This window comes from Anabrus simplex, chromosome 1 (assembly GCF_040414725.1).
Source record: "Anabrus simplex isolate iqAnaSimp1 chromosome 1, ASM4041472v1, whole genome shotgun sequence".
Taxonomy (NCBI): domain Eukaryota; kingdom Metazoa; phylum Arthropoda; class Insecta; order Orthoptera; family Tettigoniidae; genus Anabrus; species Anabrus simplex.
Genome location: NC_090265.1, coordinates 479,137,943 through 479,154,038, shown reverse-complemented (window position 1 = coordinate 479,154,038; position 16,096 = coordinate 479,137,943). Strand labels below are relative to the sequence as shown.

The 16,096-nt window shown below is 37.5% G+C and overlaps 1 protein-coding gene across 2 annotated transcripts in view; it reads left to right on the top strand.

Moving 5' to 3' along the window:
- LOC136867409 (kelch-like protein diablo) overlaps window positions 1–15,838 on the top strand; it is a 106,788-nt gene extending 90,950 nt beyond the window's left edge. For both annotated transcript variants that reach the window (XM_067144617.2, XM_067144609.2), the window contains exons 8-9: window positions 407–596; window positions 15,542–15,838. In XM_067144617.2, the coding sequence (XP_067000718.2) occupies window positions 407–596; window positions 15,542–15,794 (443 nt within the window). In that variant the 3' untranslated portion in view covers window positions 15,795–15,838. The remainder of the gene's footprint in view (window positions 1–406; window positions 597–15,541) is intronic.
- The last annotated feature ends 258 nt before the right edge of the window (window positions 15,839–16,096 follow it).

Below are 16,096 nucleotides of genomic sequence, written 5' to 3'. Positions count from 1 at the left end.
TATGTCTGGAATAAAAATCAAGTATCAGGTAATCAGAATATACAGACAAAGACAATTTTATATAGAAAGAAATGGATTGCATTGTAATTTTTCACCTTACTTCACACTGAAACATTTGTACTTTACTAATACTATCTAATAAATTTGTCAAGGAAGTCATTCTTTTTTCAGTGTCAATTCAGTTAATACAAATTTTAAGTCACATCTAATAAGTTATGATTAAGCTGTAATCCAGGGTTGAATTAGATCCCCTGACCACTACATTATACTGAGTTTCTGCTGTGAATCAAAATATATCATTTTTGGCTGTTTCTGCTCTGAGTGGCTTAAGAGAATCTATTTATGTCCTTTTGTTGATCGAAAACTTATTTTGGGTACTTCAGTGACTGAAATTGTTCTTGTGCAGGTGGTTATACCATTGACGAGAGAACAACGTTGGCCGATGTAGAGAGGTACAACCCACAACTTGATCAATGGCATATGCTACATCCCATACATGAACCTAGAGCAAGGTTTGGCTGTGTGTCTATCAATGAGTTCATTTACATCCTGGGTGGTGATGATGATAATGGAATATGCATCAAAAGTGTAGAAAGGTTTGTGTTTTTTTTCTGTCCTACTTGTGTTGTTAAGTTTCCTTACTCAGATTTGAAACTGGGGAAAGGGGAAAGAAACTTGGAGACAATCATACTCTTCACATTGTGCACTATTATTCATTGTGTTCAATCACTTATATATATATTAAAAAAATATATTTAAAAAAAATTAAAAAGGCAGACACCAGAAAGGTGAAGATGTGGATCTTGTCAGTTTGTTTTCGTTTGGACTTTTCCCTCCTTTCTGTTACTCCATCTATCTGACTGATCAGTAGTTATATTTATTGTTTGTTTATATTCTTATCTTTCTTTTTAATTTTCTGTCTCTGGTGTTTATTCTTACATCTTCGAAATTCTTTTACAAGGGAACTGTTTGGGTTGGACCATGCAGATTTCAGTGAGACTTGGGTGAATGACCTATTAACATAGCCTCAATCAATATCAATCAATCAATCAATCAATCAATCAATCAATCAGTCAGTCAATCAATCAATCAATCAATCAATCAATCAATCAATCAATCAATCACCACTGATATGCATTTAAGTCAGTCTCTCATGTGGGAGATTCCCTATCAGTTGTTTACCTAGTCTTTTCTTAAATAACTTCAAATTTATATAACATCTCCCTTTAGTGGTAATAGTCATTTTTCAGTAAATTCAATGTAATGTTGAAATTAAATGCTGAGAATACAGCTGGGCAGCTCAGAGCAGTTAGCTGATGATGTCATAGAATGACCTCATGTATGCACTGTAGAAATATACCAGTAGTTCTATTTTAAAGATTTTTTTAAAGAATTTTAAAGAATTTGATACTCTACAAACCTATTTAACTGACACAAATAGCATATAAATATATCAAAATATTAGGGTTTTAATACTTCTGTATCATTTGTAATGGAAGATAACATATTATGTAGTATGAAATCTGGTCATCTGTAGAATTATAAACATGCATACTGTTTCGTGCCAGCCCCGTGGTAGCACCTATCGGTACTTCCAGGAAGGGGCTAGTGACTCAGACAACTGGGAATCTCCCAGCCGGCTTGTAGGGTGGGGCTGGCCTTTCTGTGTATTGTTCTTGTCAGCTGGCTTACCTGTGAGTTTCTCGGAGATTCAACGGGAATGTTCCACCTCTAGCCACCTCATGAATTTTTTAGTTCACATCACCTGAGCTATGAAATGGGAGGCTAGCCGCAACAGTCAGTCAGAGTTGGGCTCCGTGGTGGAGCTATAGTCTGTGTTGGTGCTGGACTCGAAGCCAGTGTTGGACTCCGTGGTGGAGTCAGTGTGAGACTCAGTGTGTTGGAGTTTGGTGGCTGGGCTGAGGGCGACAGAGGTGTTGGCTGTCACTAGTGTCCTCACCAAGGTCTGACCAGGAGCTGTGGTTGTGGTGTCGAAGAATCCAGTGAGTAGGTGGGCTGGAGATGATGGAACGGATGACTGTGTACTACATGAGAGTACTGTGTGTTTGTGTATTTCTGTGGACAGAGGTGATGCAAGGATGGAAAAGGGCTAGGACTTGGAAGGTAGCCTTTAAATTTGAACTCCTGTTTTTGGAACTTAAATTTTGTCACCATCTAATCACCTCTGTAGTATAGGCTTAACCTCTGTAATTTCATGTAAGATCGTGATATAAATAAAGATGAAGTAAACTTCTCCGGAACCACCTAATATCAAAGGAATAAATGTCACTCACATAGATAGCATACAACAGTACAAATTCACTTATCACGGATGTACACAGACTGAACTATGTAATGAACAGCTGGAATTTTAAGAATTTTATATCACAGCAATCAATTGTATCATAATTTTAACTTATCTCATGTATCACTACAGTAATTGTATTTTATAATGTGTTAAAATGTGTATTAGATGTTTTAGGAATATATATATTGTTTAATTTGTACTTAAGGCTGATGATGACACATAGATGCCGAAACTAGTACCATTTGACCATTTCACATGTGACTGAATCACACTAAAACGTCATTGTATTGAATAGGTGGACCTTGAAAGAATTTAATTTTACTGTAATCCCACTTTAATACGGAACAAATGAAATTCATAACTATAAGTGAAGATAAGAAACAAAAGTGTGGAATATGGAGAACGTCCGACCACAGAAAAGAGAAGCAAAATACAAACGGTGAAATTAGAAGGTTGAGGGTAAAGAAAAAAAAAAAAAAAAAAAAAAAAAAAAAAAATTACAAAAGGATGTTCTGGAGTTAATTTTTGTTAGTATTTAACGTTGCACTAACACATCAAAAGTTTTCAATTTAGCAGTTCACTCATGCTGACAGATATCTGACCATTCTTACCCTTGTCAGGTATTTTGTAGCAAAACACCTTAGTTTGAAGAAAATAATATTCCTCCAGCAAATAATTACAGTAACAGGGAATGTTTTCATTTTTTCCTTCTTTCTTTGCAGATTAAAACAAACTGGTTGCCAATGTTATTTTATTCAACGGCACATTTTATGTGGACATTTTAGAAATCTATATATTGAAACAGGAACGTCCATACTTTAATTTGGTGGAGAGCATGGATTGACGCCAGGGTGTGTACGGTCCATGCTCAGAGAGTAAGACAGGGATGGGTAGTATAATAAGTTCTTATTAAGTTGAAACTTGTGTTTATTTAAAAGTCGACAAATTATTTCACCTTTTACAGACAAACAGTTGAAATTTTGAATGTCCAGGTAGAGGTAGGGAGAGACGTCGTCCCTCGGCGTCGGTGATGTCCCACGTTGTTGAACTCCTTCCCCGTCACCATAGAACTCCTCTCAGCACCATGGCAGCACGTTATCCCACGGCGGTTGACAACATTTGAAGTTCAGATGAGACTTGAACCTGGGAGTCTGACGTTTGGTGATGTCTGCATGCAGCGTGGAATATTTAATTAGTCTTCTGATTCCACCGAAATCCCATGAAGGGAGTAGAGAAATATGTGGACTTCGCACAGAATGTCAGTAGAATCTGATACGACACTTCTCTACCGCACTGCACTAAAGATTGTGACACAACACTGGTCGTAAAATTCACAAGTTCCATGGTTAATAGGGTTGGACGCAAACACTTGAAGAAATTCAAATAAATTCAGTATCACAGTTTGTGATGATGAGGAAAATTAGCACAGTTCAAAATATGAAAGTAATTATCGTAAGTTAGAGCACAACAATCTTATGAAAAGAAATTGCGTTCATTCACGAAGGCACAGTCTCGAAAAGAAATTAAGCTTTCATGGAGGCACACTCTTATGAAATGAGACGCACAGTCTTATGGAAAGAAATTAGGTTTTCACTGAGGCACAGTCTTTATGAACCGAGATACAGAGTCTTACGAAAAACACTGTCATTTGAGAAAAGTTCATGTGGAACAGTCCCGTAAAGGTACAGTCTTTGTGAACTGAAATGAAATTCACAAGTCACTTTGTGATTGTTTAAAATATCAATCATCTAAGCACTTTCAGTTTGACACTTTATAAACCCGTTTTATCACTCGTGTATTACTGTTTGTACAAGTTAGTCACTACCAATAACTTTAGATAATTCGCCTCCTTCAATCTCACATGTTAAAGTCCTACGATCACACTTCTAACACAGAAAATTTGACTGTATCACTCACATCCTGTCATCAGCACTTAGCCGGACAGAGTAACGATCTTGAGTACAACTTCCATAGCTGACACGACGTAGCAGCTGGGATACGAAGACACAGTCTGAATCCTACTGAGCGAGCACGCTTTTTTTATTTGCATGGGTTGGACTGCGAAGTTTCAAATACAAGGTTCTTCAACCTTTGACAACTCGGTTATTCTCCAGTCGATTTTCTTGAAACTTGGTACATTCTTATCTGATATAAGGATCAACATGATGATGTGGTTAAAATTTTGATCGGACATTCTATTCTGGAGATAACGAAATGTAAACAATGGAACGTTCAATCGTGACGTCACTTGGCCTTGGCTGATTCCCCGCAGCGAGCAATCACCTGTCTTGCTGTCACGTCTGCTTGGAAATTCTAAGTTCCCCTGAAGGGAATTAGATTATTTTCCACCAATAGAGCATATAAAAAATCAGATAAAAAATTAGATGTATGGCTTTTCCGGTGTTTGCTCTATTAACCAGCGTTTCGTCTTAGGTCTGACACTAGACTCTTCAGAGTGGGATGTGTCAGACCCTACCCACTGACGCTGGGGTGTATGCAGGTGAACTTATCAGAAGCCTACTTATGAGGCATAGTCTGATAACTGCATACAGGAGATAAAACTCCACAATGGAATTAATGCCCGCCTAGCAATTCCGAATTCTAGAGCAAACACCGGAAAAGCCATACATCTAATTTTTTATCTGATTTTTGATATGCTCTATTGGTGGAAAATAATCTAATTCCCTTCAGGGGAACTTAGAATTTCCATTCGGAATTGCTAGGCGGGCATTAATTCCATTGTGGAGTTTTATCTCCCGTATGCAGTTATCAGACTATGCCTCATAAATAGGCTTCTGATAAGTTCACCTGCATACACCCCAAGGTTCTTAAACACTACTAAAGGTTGGGCCCAACGTGAGACGAGCTGCTATTGGTTAACGAAATGACGTCACAGTAGGAGCAAAGCAGCCGAGTCCAGAGCACGCAAATCAGTAGGAATCTCATAATACCAGCAAACATTACAGTCTCTCAGAACTAATTGCAGACCAGACATAAAGATTACTGCTTTTATACGAGTGAAAAAGAATATAGCATAGTACGTTTTCACTATTTCTATTATGAACAAGGCATATATGGAACGTAACGGTGCGCTGACCAACGCTTGAAATTTATTAACATTTCCAAGTTCCTCTATTTAGTTTGAGGAAAGTTACGCGCTCTCAAATCTGTTAACACACGATACACTGACTTACTTCCGCAGGAATCGAGTTTAAAGCTTAACACATATTATAACAGCAGCAGAAATAAGTTTATATTCAAAACCATGCATAGATATTCCTACCTTTAAAATTAAAGAATAAGAAAGAACAGGAAAAACAATTAGAACACAGTCCTACCCGTGAGATCAGATGCCGTGAAGTGGTTGCTTTTGAAGATGAAATCCACTGTCGTGCCTTTCGCCGATGAGCTGCTATGGATTTTTCAGTTCTTGCCCGAATGTTCATTTGTCGTATGAGTATAAATGTTCTCGTTCTAACATACATTTTTACTATTTCTTGTGGTACAGCGGGGATTTTACAGCTAATTATTTGACAAACTTTGCGTATAATATTAGGTGTGCGTCACAGTTCGGCGCCGGCCCTGTTGTGTAGGTGTAGCGTTCTTGCCTCTCGCCCAGGGGGCCCCGGGTTTGATTCCTGGACAGGTCAGGGATTTTTCTCTCGACCTGAGGACTGGTTCGAGGTCCACTCAACCTACGTGATTAGAAGTGAGGAGCCCAGAATAACGGCCGAGAGGATGTGTCGTGCTGACCACATGACCCCTCGTAATCTGCAGGCCTTTGGGCTGAGCAGTGGTCGCTGGTCAGGCCAAGGCCCTTTCAAGGGCGTTAAGTGCCGTGGGTTTTTTTGGTCACAGTTCAGCACCTCCGTGAGTGTCCATCAAAATTAACTCAAATTCCTTTATTTGGTTTACCATTCTTCCGATGGAACGAGTAGACCTCCCCGAGATAACCTCTATTCATCCCACAAGGGCTGTATCAGAAAAAATGGAAAGCATTTCCCCAATGGGACTTCCCATTGACCTGTCATATTTTCTTCCACGGAAGGCGAGGTATTGAAATCTCTCTGCTGAACATTCAGGTGTCGCTGTAGATTGTGCGGCACGGTTTTCTATCGCAATGATACTATGAACACAGAAATTTCACTCCAGCTACTATTACACTATTCACGCAACTAACGAAAAGAAAATAAGTGCACCTCACTGCACGAAACACAGCAACTTAACAGAGATTTCACAGAAACGAACTACGACACACACTACGCAAAATACAGTAGGCCACTATATAAACCAACAGTAATATACGGAAAGAAATTACATATAGATATTACGTGGAAATCCTTTCTTTATAAGACAGACAGCCATAAACAACGATATAAGATACACGTGCGGTTGTATGCTACACAGTCATGGTGCTCCTGTGATGACGTCACGAGCAGGACGAGGGGAAACTAACATCTACTGCGCAACCAATCTGGGCCACCCGTGCATACACCCCAGCGTCAGTGGGTAGGGTCTGACACATCCCACTCTGAAGAATCTAGTGTCAGACCTAAGACAAAACGCTGGTTAATAGAGCAAATGCCGGAAAAGCCATACATCTAATTTTTAATCTGATTTTTGTCACATCTGCTGCCAGAGTGCTCAGCGGTCTTTTCAAATCCTAGTAGACTGGTGTTAGCGCGAGGTGCTTAAGAAATACTTTGACGGCGAATGTCGACATGGCATTTCCGTTTCAATATATAAAATAACATGTCCTGACTGACTGATTCATCACTGCCAAGCCAAAACTACTGGAAATAAAGGAATGAAATTTTGAGGATACACTTATATATTAGAATGTAGGTGCTCACTAAACAAGGATTGTGGGCTATTCCATCATTAAGGGGGTGAAAAGGGGGTTGAATTTTTTTTTTTTTTTTTTTGCTAGGGGCTTTTACGTCGCGCCGACACAGATAGGTCTTATGGCGACGATGGGATAGGAAAGGCCTAGGAGTTGGAAGGAAGCGGCCGTGGCCTGAATTAAGGTACAGCCCCAGCATTTGCCTGGTGTGAAAATGGGAAACCACGGAAAACCATTTTCAGGGCTGCCGATAGTGGGATTCGAACCTACTATCTCCCGGATGCAAGCTCACTGCTGCGCGCCTCTACGCGCATGGCCAACTCGCCCGGTGGGGTTGAATTTTTAAAATGAGCATATCTATATCTCAAAAACTTTACAGTAAGACATGAAAATTGGTATTTGGAATCTCCTCAAAAAATAAGGAAGCATTTTTTTGTTTTCAGCAATTCCTCCTAAGAGGGGGGGGGGGGGGGGGGGGGTGAAAAAAAAATTAAAAAGGTGTTGAATATCTTGTATGAGGATACTTATATCTTAAAAACTGAAGGTGTTACAGACATGGAAATTGTTATTTGGAATATCTTTTAAAAATAAAGAAACACGTAATATTTTGTTCTTGAAAAAATCAATTAATTGGGGGGGGGGGGTGAACAGGAGTGACAAAGGGGATGAATTTTTAAAAGACTTTATCTACAGTATATCTCAAAAACGTAACATGTTACAGGCGTGAAAATTGTTATTTGGAATATCCTGTAAAATTAAAGAAAGACAATTTGTTTCTGGAAAATCCACTTAAGGGGAACTGAAAGAGGGGGGTGAATTTTTTTAAATGAGCATAACTACAGTACATCTCCAAAACTTAACATGTCACAGATGTGAAAAATTGGTATTTTTAATTTTTTAAAAATAAATCAACATGTATTTTTTTGTTTTCAGAAACAGTTAAGGGGGTGGGGAGGGGGTAAAAAGGACTGAAAAGGGAGTTGAATTATTTTTATTAGGATACGGTACTGATATCTCAAATACTGAAGATGTTGCAGATGTGAAAACTGGTATTTGGGGTCTCTTTTAAAACTAAAGAAATACTTTTTTTCGTTTTTGGAAAATCCACTTAAGGGGGGTAAAAGAATTAAAAAATTAGTTGAATTCTTTGTATGAGGATATTGCAAAAACTAAAGATGTTGCAGATGTGAAAATTGGAGTTTGGAATCTCCTTTAAAAATAAAGAAACACATATTCTTTTGTTTTTGTACCAGCCACTTAAGGGGCAGTGAATGAATTGAAAAATTAGTTGAATTCTTTGTATCCCATACTTATATCTCAGAAACTGAAGATGTAACAGATGTGAAAACTGGTATTTGGAATCCACTTTAAAAATAAAGAAACGCATATTTTTTTGTTTTCAGAAAATCTACTTTGTGAAAAGAATTTAAAAAGCGAGTGAATTTTTAAAATGAGTACCGATATATCTACAGTACATGGCAAAAACATAACATGTTACAGACTTGAAACTTGGTATTTGGAAAGTTCTTTAAAAATACTGGAACATGTATTTTGTTTTTGTTTTTGGAAAAGGCACTTAATGTGAGTGAAAAGAAGTGAAAAAAGAGTTGAAATATTTTTTATGAAGATACGAAGTGCATCTCACAAACTGAAGATGTTACACACGTGGAAATAGATATTTGGAATTTTCTTTAAAAATAAAGCAAATGTATTTTTTTTTCTTTTGACTTGAGAAAAGACTGTTTCTCACATGTACAGTTTTATGTCACATAGTCATCTTAGCCCAAAACGCAATACCACAAATGTGGTTTACAAAGAAAATGAAACTCAATTTTTTTGGTGAGTTTTTATACTTTAGGAATTTTCAGATAATGTCGTAATACAGTACCAAGGAATGATTACTTTTATCAAATTATGAAATCCACGTGAGCGAAGCTGCGGGTAACTGCTAGTATATTGCACCCATCCACTTCTCGAGTCCCAGACTAGCATTTATCTCAGGGGTGTCGGTTCATTTTTTTAAGTCATCAAAAATATAAATATAGAGGCATCGGCGAACACAGGGATGAACGGGGCATATTAAAATAAAAATGGGGAAAGCTCAATTGTAAACATGAATTTAAGGACTCCATGATAGGACTAGGAAGTGACATTTAACTTTCAAAAGGGCATAAAATCTAACTACAATAAAAAGATTATGAGAATGGTTTCCTTTGAAATAATTGCCAGAAGGAGCAGTGTATTGCGCCATCCGGCGCGCTGAATTTCAATACAATTAATAAAACACTTGATTTGACAACACATTAAATCAACTGGTCACTTGCTTCACTGCAAGTGGTGACAATACACTGATAATGTTCATCCTGAAAAAGAAATACAACTGTGGGGTATAATTCACTGATCGATCACGTTAGGATCGAACCCGTGTTCATATGACCTGATGGTCTATCAGGACGAGCCTTCTTCATGTCGAGAGTCCGAGCATAAACTAGGTTTATCGTCGGCTTCTCGAATCAAATTAGATTGAGTACCTCCAACTATTTACATTTTCCCAAGGTCGGCATGTGGGATGTTACGATGAATTTTTAGGAAAGTTTTAATTCACGAACGGGTCCTATATTATACATCCAGCTGATACCATGCCACTGGAACTAGCATCTACAAATTATTTACACATAATCTAAATTACTGCCAAACTCGACCACATGGCCTCAGTAGGTTATTGTCACTCTGCCGCAACAAATGATGTAATGGAAATCCCGGCCGATACCCTCGTCTCACCCCGCAAGCAAAATAAACACAATGGGGTATTACGGTAACCTGACTCGCGATGAGCCGGCTAGATATGAGACAACATATGATTAGATTCCACTCAAAATCTCAAGCTAAGGGATGTCGTTGTCACTAATTTAATTCATTATTATTATAATAATCCTTCATTCACAAAATTATCACTTGCGTCCATTTATCGTACTCATGCGAACGACGTCCGCATAACTTTTAACTTTCCCTGGTCAAACATGATTATTCTTCTTCTTCTTTCTTCGTTATGCCTGTTTACAGAGCGCGTTGGAACTTGTTGCCTGATGATGGTTTTCCTTTCTTCTTCTCCTCCCAAAATCTCTTCATGAACTCGCTATGCTGTTTCTTGCGTTCTTCCGTCCATTGCTTCCCTGTGGTTCTTTTAGCCTTTTCCTTGAACGTGTGCTTTGCAACCAGATTCCCAAAAGCCTTGCAATCCCTGATGATATCTTCTGTGATATTCATTTCTCTTAAGTCCTGCTTTATTTCCTCAAACCAGCTTATTTTGACCTTCTTTGAATTAATTATACCAAGCAGTTTTTTTGCATGTCTAGTGTGATCCATTCTACAGATGTGGCCATAGAATTTCAATCGTCTCCTGTTATTATTATCTACAACTCCTGACTCTGCCACACATTGATCTTGATCATTATTATTACTGGACGCAAAATACAACTGTCGTGATTATTATTATTATTATTATTATTATTATTATTATTATTATTATTATTATTATTATTATTATTATTATCATCATCAGTTTCACATCATCGGTTATACTCCCTTTATCACATTTATCATCGTCCATTTATTTAACATGGTCCAACCTTTGATCTGCAATATTTATTATTATTATTACGGTATCATGATTATCATCGCTCGTCATTCTTAACTATCACAACATACGATCATTTATGTAGAATCTGAACCGCTCATTATCTTTATGTCCGTAGTATTTCAACGCATATCTGCGCAGTCTATTTATTTCGTACATGCTGTCATGGGTTCGACTCCTGCCCTCTACGTAATTCAATTTTACTCTGTTACATTGCCCGTACTTGTACACTCATTTCTCTGTGTTCATCATTAATTTCATACACTTCCTTGTATCGTATTATATTTCAACACAGCTTCATTTTGCAGTAAGTGTTCCCATACGGAATTTCATCTCTCTTTCTATCTCAACATTATTTTATTCATTTATTTATCATGAGTTTTCAACTGACTTATTTTCTCATCTATGACATCGTACGACATTTTACATTCTGACTGCATGATCTTTATAACATCTCTCTTCACATCTAATTTACTTCTGAGGTCATTCCCCGCACATGATCGCAACAACCCTGACGTAATGTTCGCCAAAATTTGACAATCATGATCACGTAAATATTAGTCCTATATGTTCCGGCTAATACTCGCAAACTAAATTTCTGACATTTATAAAATAATGGACAGTATAAACAATACGTTTATTAACATATAAGTTTTATTAGCACCGATATTATCTCTAGTGATTATTAATTCACCAATTTAAATTATCATCCCTTTTAGCGCCCGAATTAGAGAACTATACCATCATTAACAATTCCCGATAATCTCAACATATTATCCCTTCAAATTTTAATATTACTCACTGTTCACATAGAAAGACGATGTCTCATGAATTATTATTAGCATTATTATTATTTGTTTGTGGCATTTCCTACAAATTTTGACGTCAGTTAGAGACTATTTACACAACAACATTACCACAGCTGTTATGACATATGGCTGGATTTTCCATAAACCTCATTATCTAACTTGTCGTCAAATGACCGACCTAAAAGCAAACTCCGGGTCAAATTGAACATTACACAAAATCAAAATGTCGAAAGATCTTGACTATCAAATATGGTAATACATGCATAACTTAACTCACTGCCCTATACCTACAAAATTATATGTACAACAAAATTAATACATTATGCGACCCGACATTTACATTAGTATCATTGAATCCCGTTCGTTATACAAATTTAGAATGGCATCGGGAAGTGATCCATTTTGTTACATGACGTGATCAATTCAAAAATCAAACTACTCCCCTTTATTCATGGTAACATCCCCCAAATATTTACATATTGGTACTCATCTTGTAGTTGAAATCCTTTGTGGGCTTAGCAGATGAGGGACCCACATTGCCCGTATACTTACTCCTCCATATCAGCTGTGTTCCTTTCACAGTTGATTTCCTGGCATTCTGCCATTTTTACACTGATTAAATTATTACACTGATTTACTATTTCAAATATTAACACTGATACCTTGATATTTACTTGAATAATATGGTAACACTAAAACACCCTAGACCCAAATTAATTAATTTACACTATTATCTCTTCATCCCTTCCCCGCACCAAAGGGACTTGACACAAACGGTCGGAGTGTTAATATAGTTGCCCAACGCGGTTCATGTTTCTGACTCGACCGAATCACATCGCACTCTTGAAGAGTTCATTATGATGGCGGTTCGATTCCTAAAGTACAGGCTCAGTTAATTAATATTATTCCCATGTACTGTTCGTCACACAGTATCGTACCTCTGCGTTTACTGTTTTAAAGAAGAATATATTATTCCCATGTACTGTTTGTCACACAGTATCGTATCTCTGCATCTACTATTTTTAGAGGAAGAATTATATTTCTCACTTCTTGCAAATACTATCTATTTACTGGACTTAAGATTACACACAACTCGGAAGCTCAGATCGTAACATGATCTGGAACATCTAACCTTTCTCGACTGACTGGCACACAACGAAAATATTACACGTCACTTCGCTCGAGCGTAAGCACATTATGGAGTACCTGTGGTCGTTCGTACAAATGAATGTTGAATCAGATGCGCACGGCGAGTTAGCGTCAAAATGATTTCGGAATAAGCTGTGCACGACGAGTTAGCATCAAAATGATTTTAGAATGAGCTAGTGAGTATCCCTTGCGCTCATATTTATTGGTGGAGGCCTACCTGGTGGCTTAGCTGACATCATGTCTTGGAGAGAGGGAGGTGGATTTCTCAAATCGGCACTTGCATTCCGAACTGGAAATTTTAACTGATATCAAATTAATCCCCTCCTCTGGAACATACACTGGATTGAATATGATCTCCTAACGATCATAGATTTCGGAGATATAGCCAGATATCGCTCCCTGATTTTTTGCGGGTCACATAGCGTCTCTTACGGCATGGCTACCTTTCAGCCAATAGCATTCAAACTGCCCTGATTCCAAGAAATTCGGTCTTCAATTTATATAATTTGCAACTTATTATTGATTATTCTTCCATGCATGACATATAAAAATTTCCTTAAGTTGATCCATATAACTGCAATAATTTATTAATGATTTTACTTTTCAAATTAAATTTACATTTCATTCACATCTGTCAAGATGGTATTCCTGGGGTCGCCAACTAAATTTTGTGATTGGGTTAGGACGAGCGGTCGATTTGAATCTTCCCCTGTAACAACCTGACAAATATATGCCTTGGAGCTCTGTACTTTTCCACTCTCCGATTCCAAGAATCCGTGACGTAGTGGAAAGTTTGTGCGGGCCACAAATATACCTGTGCAGCGCTGACGTTGCAACATTCCTATTGTTTTTGACTTGCCTTTATCTTCCTGTACGAAACTTATTTGTGTACCTCTGTATCTTTGCGTTGGCAAATTAATGGGCCTCCTACTGGGAAGTATCTCTCTAGTATTGTGACAAACTAATCCCCTAGGCTCCACTCTGACCAGTTCGCGTTTCACCATCGCTCAGACGAAATATTTTCAACTAAAATTCTGTACTTCAATAAATGTACCCTATTCTGTTTCATATATCAAATCATGATTATATTATGACCCCTATCACATGGGTTCAATATATATAAATTAAGAGCCTTGTTTGTACATTGCTCAGAATTTAAAAAGAATGGCATTTCTCTATCGGTCTTGTCCACAGTAACAAGGAAATACACTTTTTAATTTTCCGTCATGTCTGTCTGTCTGTCTGTCTGTCTGTCTGTCTGTCTGTCTGTCTGTCTGTCTGTCTGTCTGTCTGTCTGTCTGTCTGTCTGTCTGTCTGTCTGTCTGTCTGTACGTCCATCACGAGAAAATGGGTGAAGAGAATTGAATGAAAATCAGTATGTAAAGTCGGGGAATGAGCCACTACAATCTAGGCTATAAATAATTTCATTCACGCTGAGTGAAATGGTAGTTTAGGGAAAGGCCTAAAATGTAATTCTCAAATATTTATGTTATTAGTGGTCCTATCGATAAATACTGCATAACAAAAGTTATAGAGAATTAAATTTCCAAACATTTATGTCTTATACATTTTTACCGTACTGGCTATGATAACAAGAGAGATTCATGAATTTGAATTTTTGTTGCTAAGTCCATCTCAACGCCTAGCCACGAGAAAGTGGTTAATCAGAATTTGATAAATATCAGTATGTAAAGTCGGGGAATAAGGAACTCCAGTCTAGACTATAAATAATTTTATTATTACTGGATGATATGGTAGGTTAGGGGAAGGTGCACGGTTTTTTATTTGATCGAGTATTTCATGTGATAACATTGCTTTTAATCGCAACATTCCTACTGACATCATCATAATGACCTATGTTGATTTCAGTTGGAAAAGCCACAATGACAGTCTTTCTAAGGATGTATTAAAGGCAGGTGGAGAGTGAGTGTCTGGCATTACAATGAAAATTCCCCAACCCAATCTTCAGATAAGAAATCTCGTATGGTGACTTCCCCATCGCGTTTCTGGGGTAATGTTAAGAGCTATGCAATTTAATACAATCTTACCCACATCGTGAACGTACTTAACCTAGAATTCTGTATACAATGTAGTATTCTGTAGCGAAACAGGTTACATCAGCTAGTTTTAATATAACTATTAAAATGATTAATACATCACTAAAATGATTAATGATGATGGGATTAAGTTTCTGACAACTGGTTCTAATAAATGTTGATACAAACTGTGTATGTATTTGTTTACTATTGTAAGTGAGGAATGCATCTCATTTTATAACGTGTTCTATAAGCCACTAATTTTAATCTGAATGCATATCCTGATGTAGTTTTACTAGGTGCTAATGTTCCTTCTTATTCTTCTTCCTGGTCTTTTCCAAACTACTTGGCATTGGCACTATGTGTGGATTAAGCCCAGTTTATGGCTGGATCTCTTTTCTGATGCCAACCCTATGTGAAAAAATGTTTCTATAGTGGTTAGTAGTATGATGTGTTGTATGTAAATGAAGATGTATAAAGACAAATACAATTACCCGGACCCCAAGCTAGAGGAATTAACCACCTGGGTTTAAAACCTCCGACCTGGCCAGAATCAAACCTGAGGCTGTCTGAACTGAAGGTCACTGCGCTGACCATTCAGCCAAGAAGCCGAACTGTTGGTTTTCCTTTATTAATTTCTTGTTACAAATTGTTAGGATTCAGTCCTTGTATGTTGTTGGTGTTTTTTGAGCAGTCTGTGATTACTTATTTTGAAGTACCATACTGCTGCTTCTGATGGTTGTTGGGCTTGTATTTCAGGTATGACACATTGAGCAACCTTTGGCATCTCAGAGCACCTATGCATGTTCCACGCTGTGACTTTGGTGTTGCCGTTGCTAATGGCTGTGTGTACTGCCTAGGAGGCAGTGACAGTGTACATTTTCTCAACACAGTTGACAAGTACAATGCCCAAACTGACAGGTGGCACTGTATGCACTCAATGCAGGTGACTCGTGTCAGAGGTGGAGGTGCAGCGCTTTATGTTCCACAGATCAAGAGGAACAACTCTTAATGCTACGGGTCATCGAAGTAATTAATTTGAAGCTGTGATATTAGGTTAGTAGGTTCAGTTTTGTTAAGGCTAACTGAGAACTATAAAATAATTTGCATAAATTTGAGTTTGTTTATTGTTTTCTGATACAAGAAGATAGCAGTGGGAAATTTTATATCCTGTGAAGGGACCATGATTTGATACATATACTATATCTTTAGTTCATATTCTTAATTTAAAACATTTTATAGTCTGTTTTCTTTGAATTGTTTGTATTTGTTATGTGCATATCTGAAATAGAATTCATCTTAAATGTGTTTTTT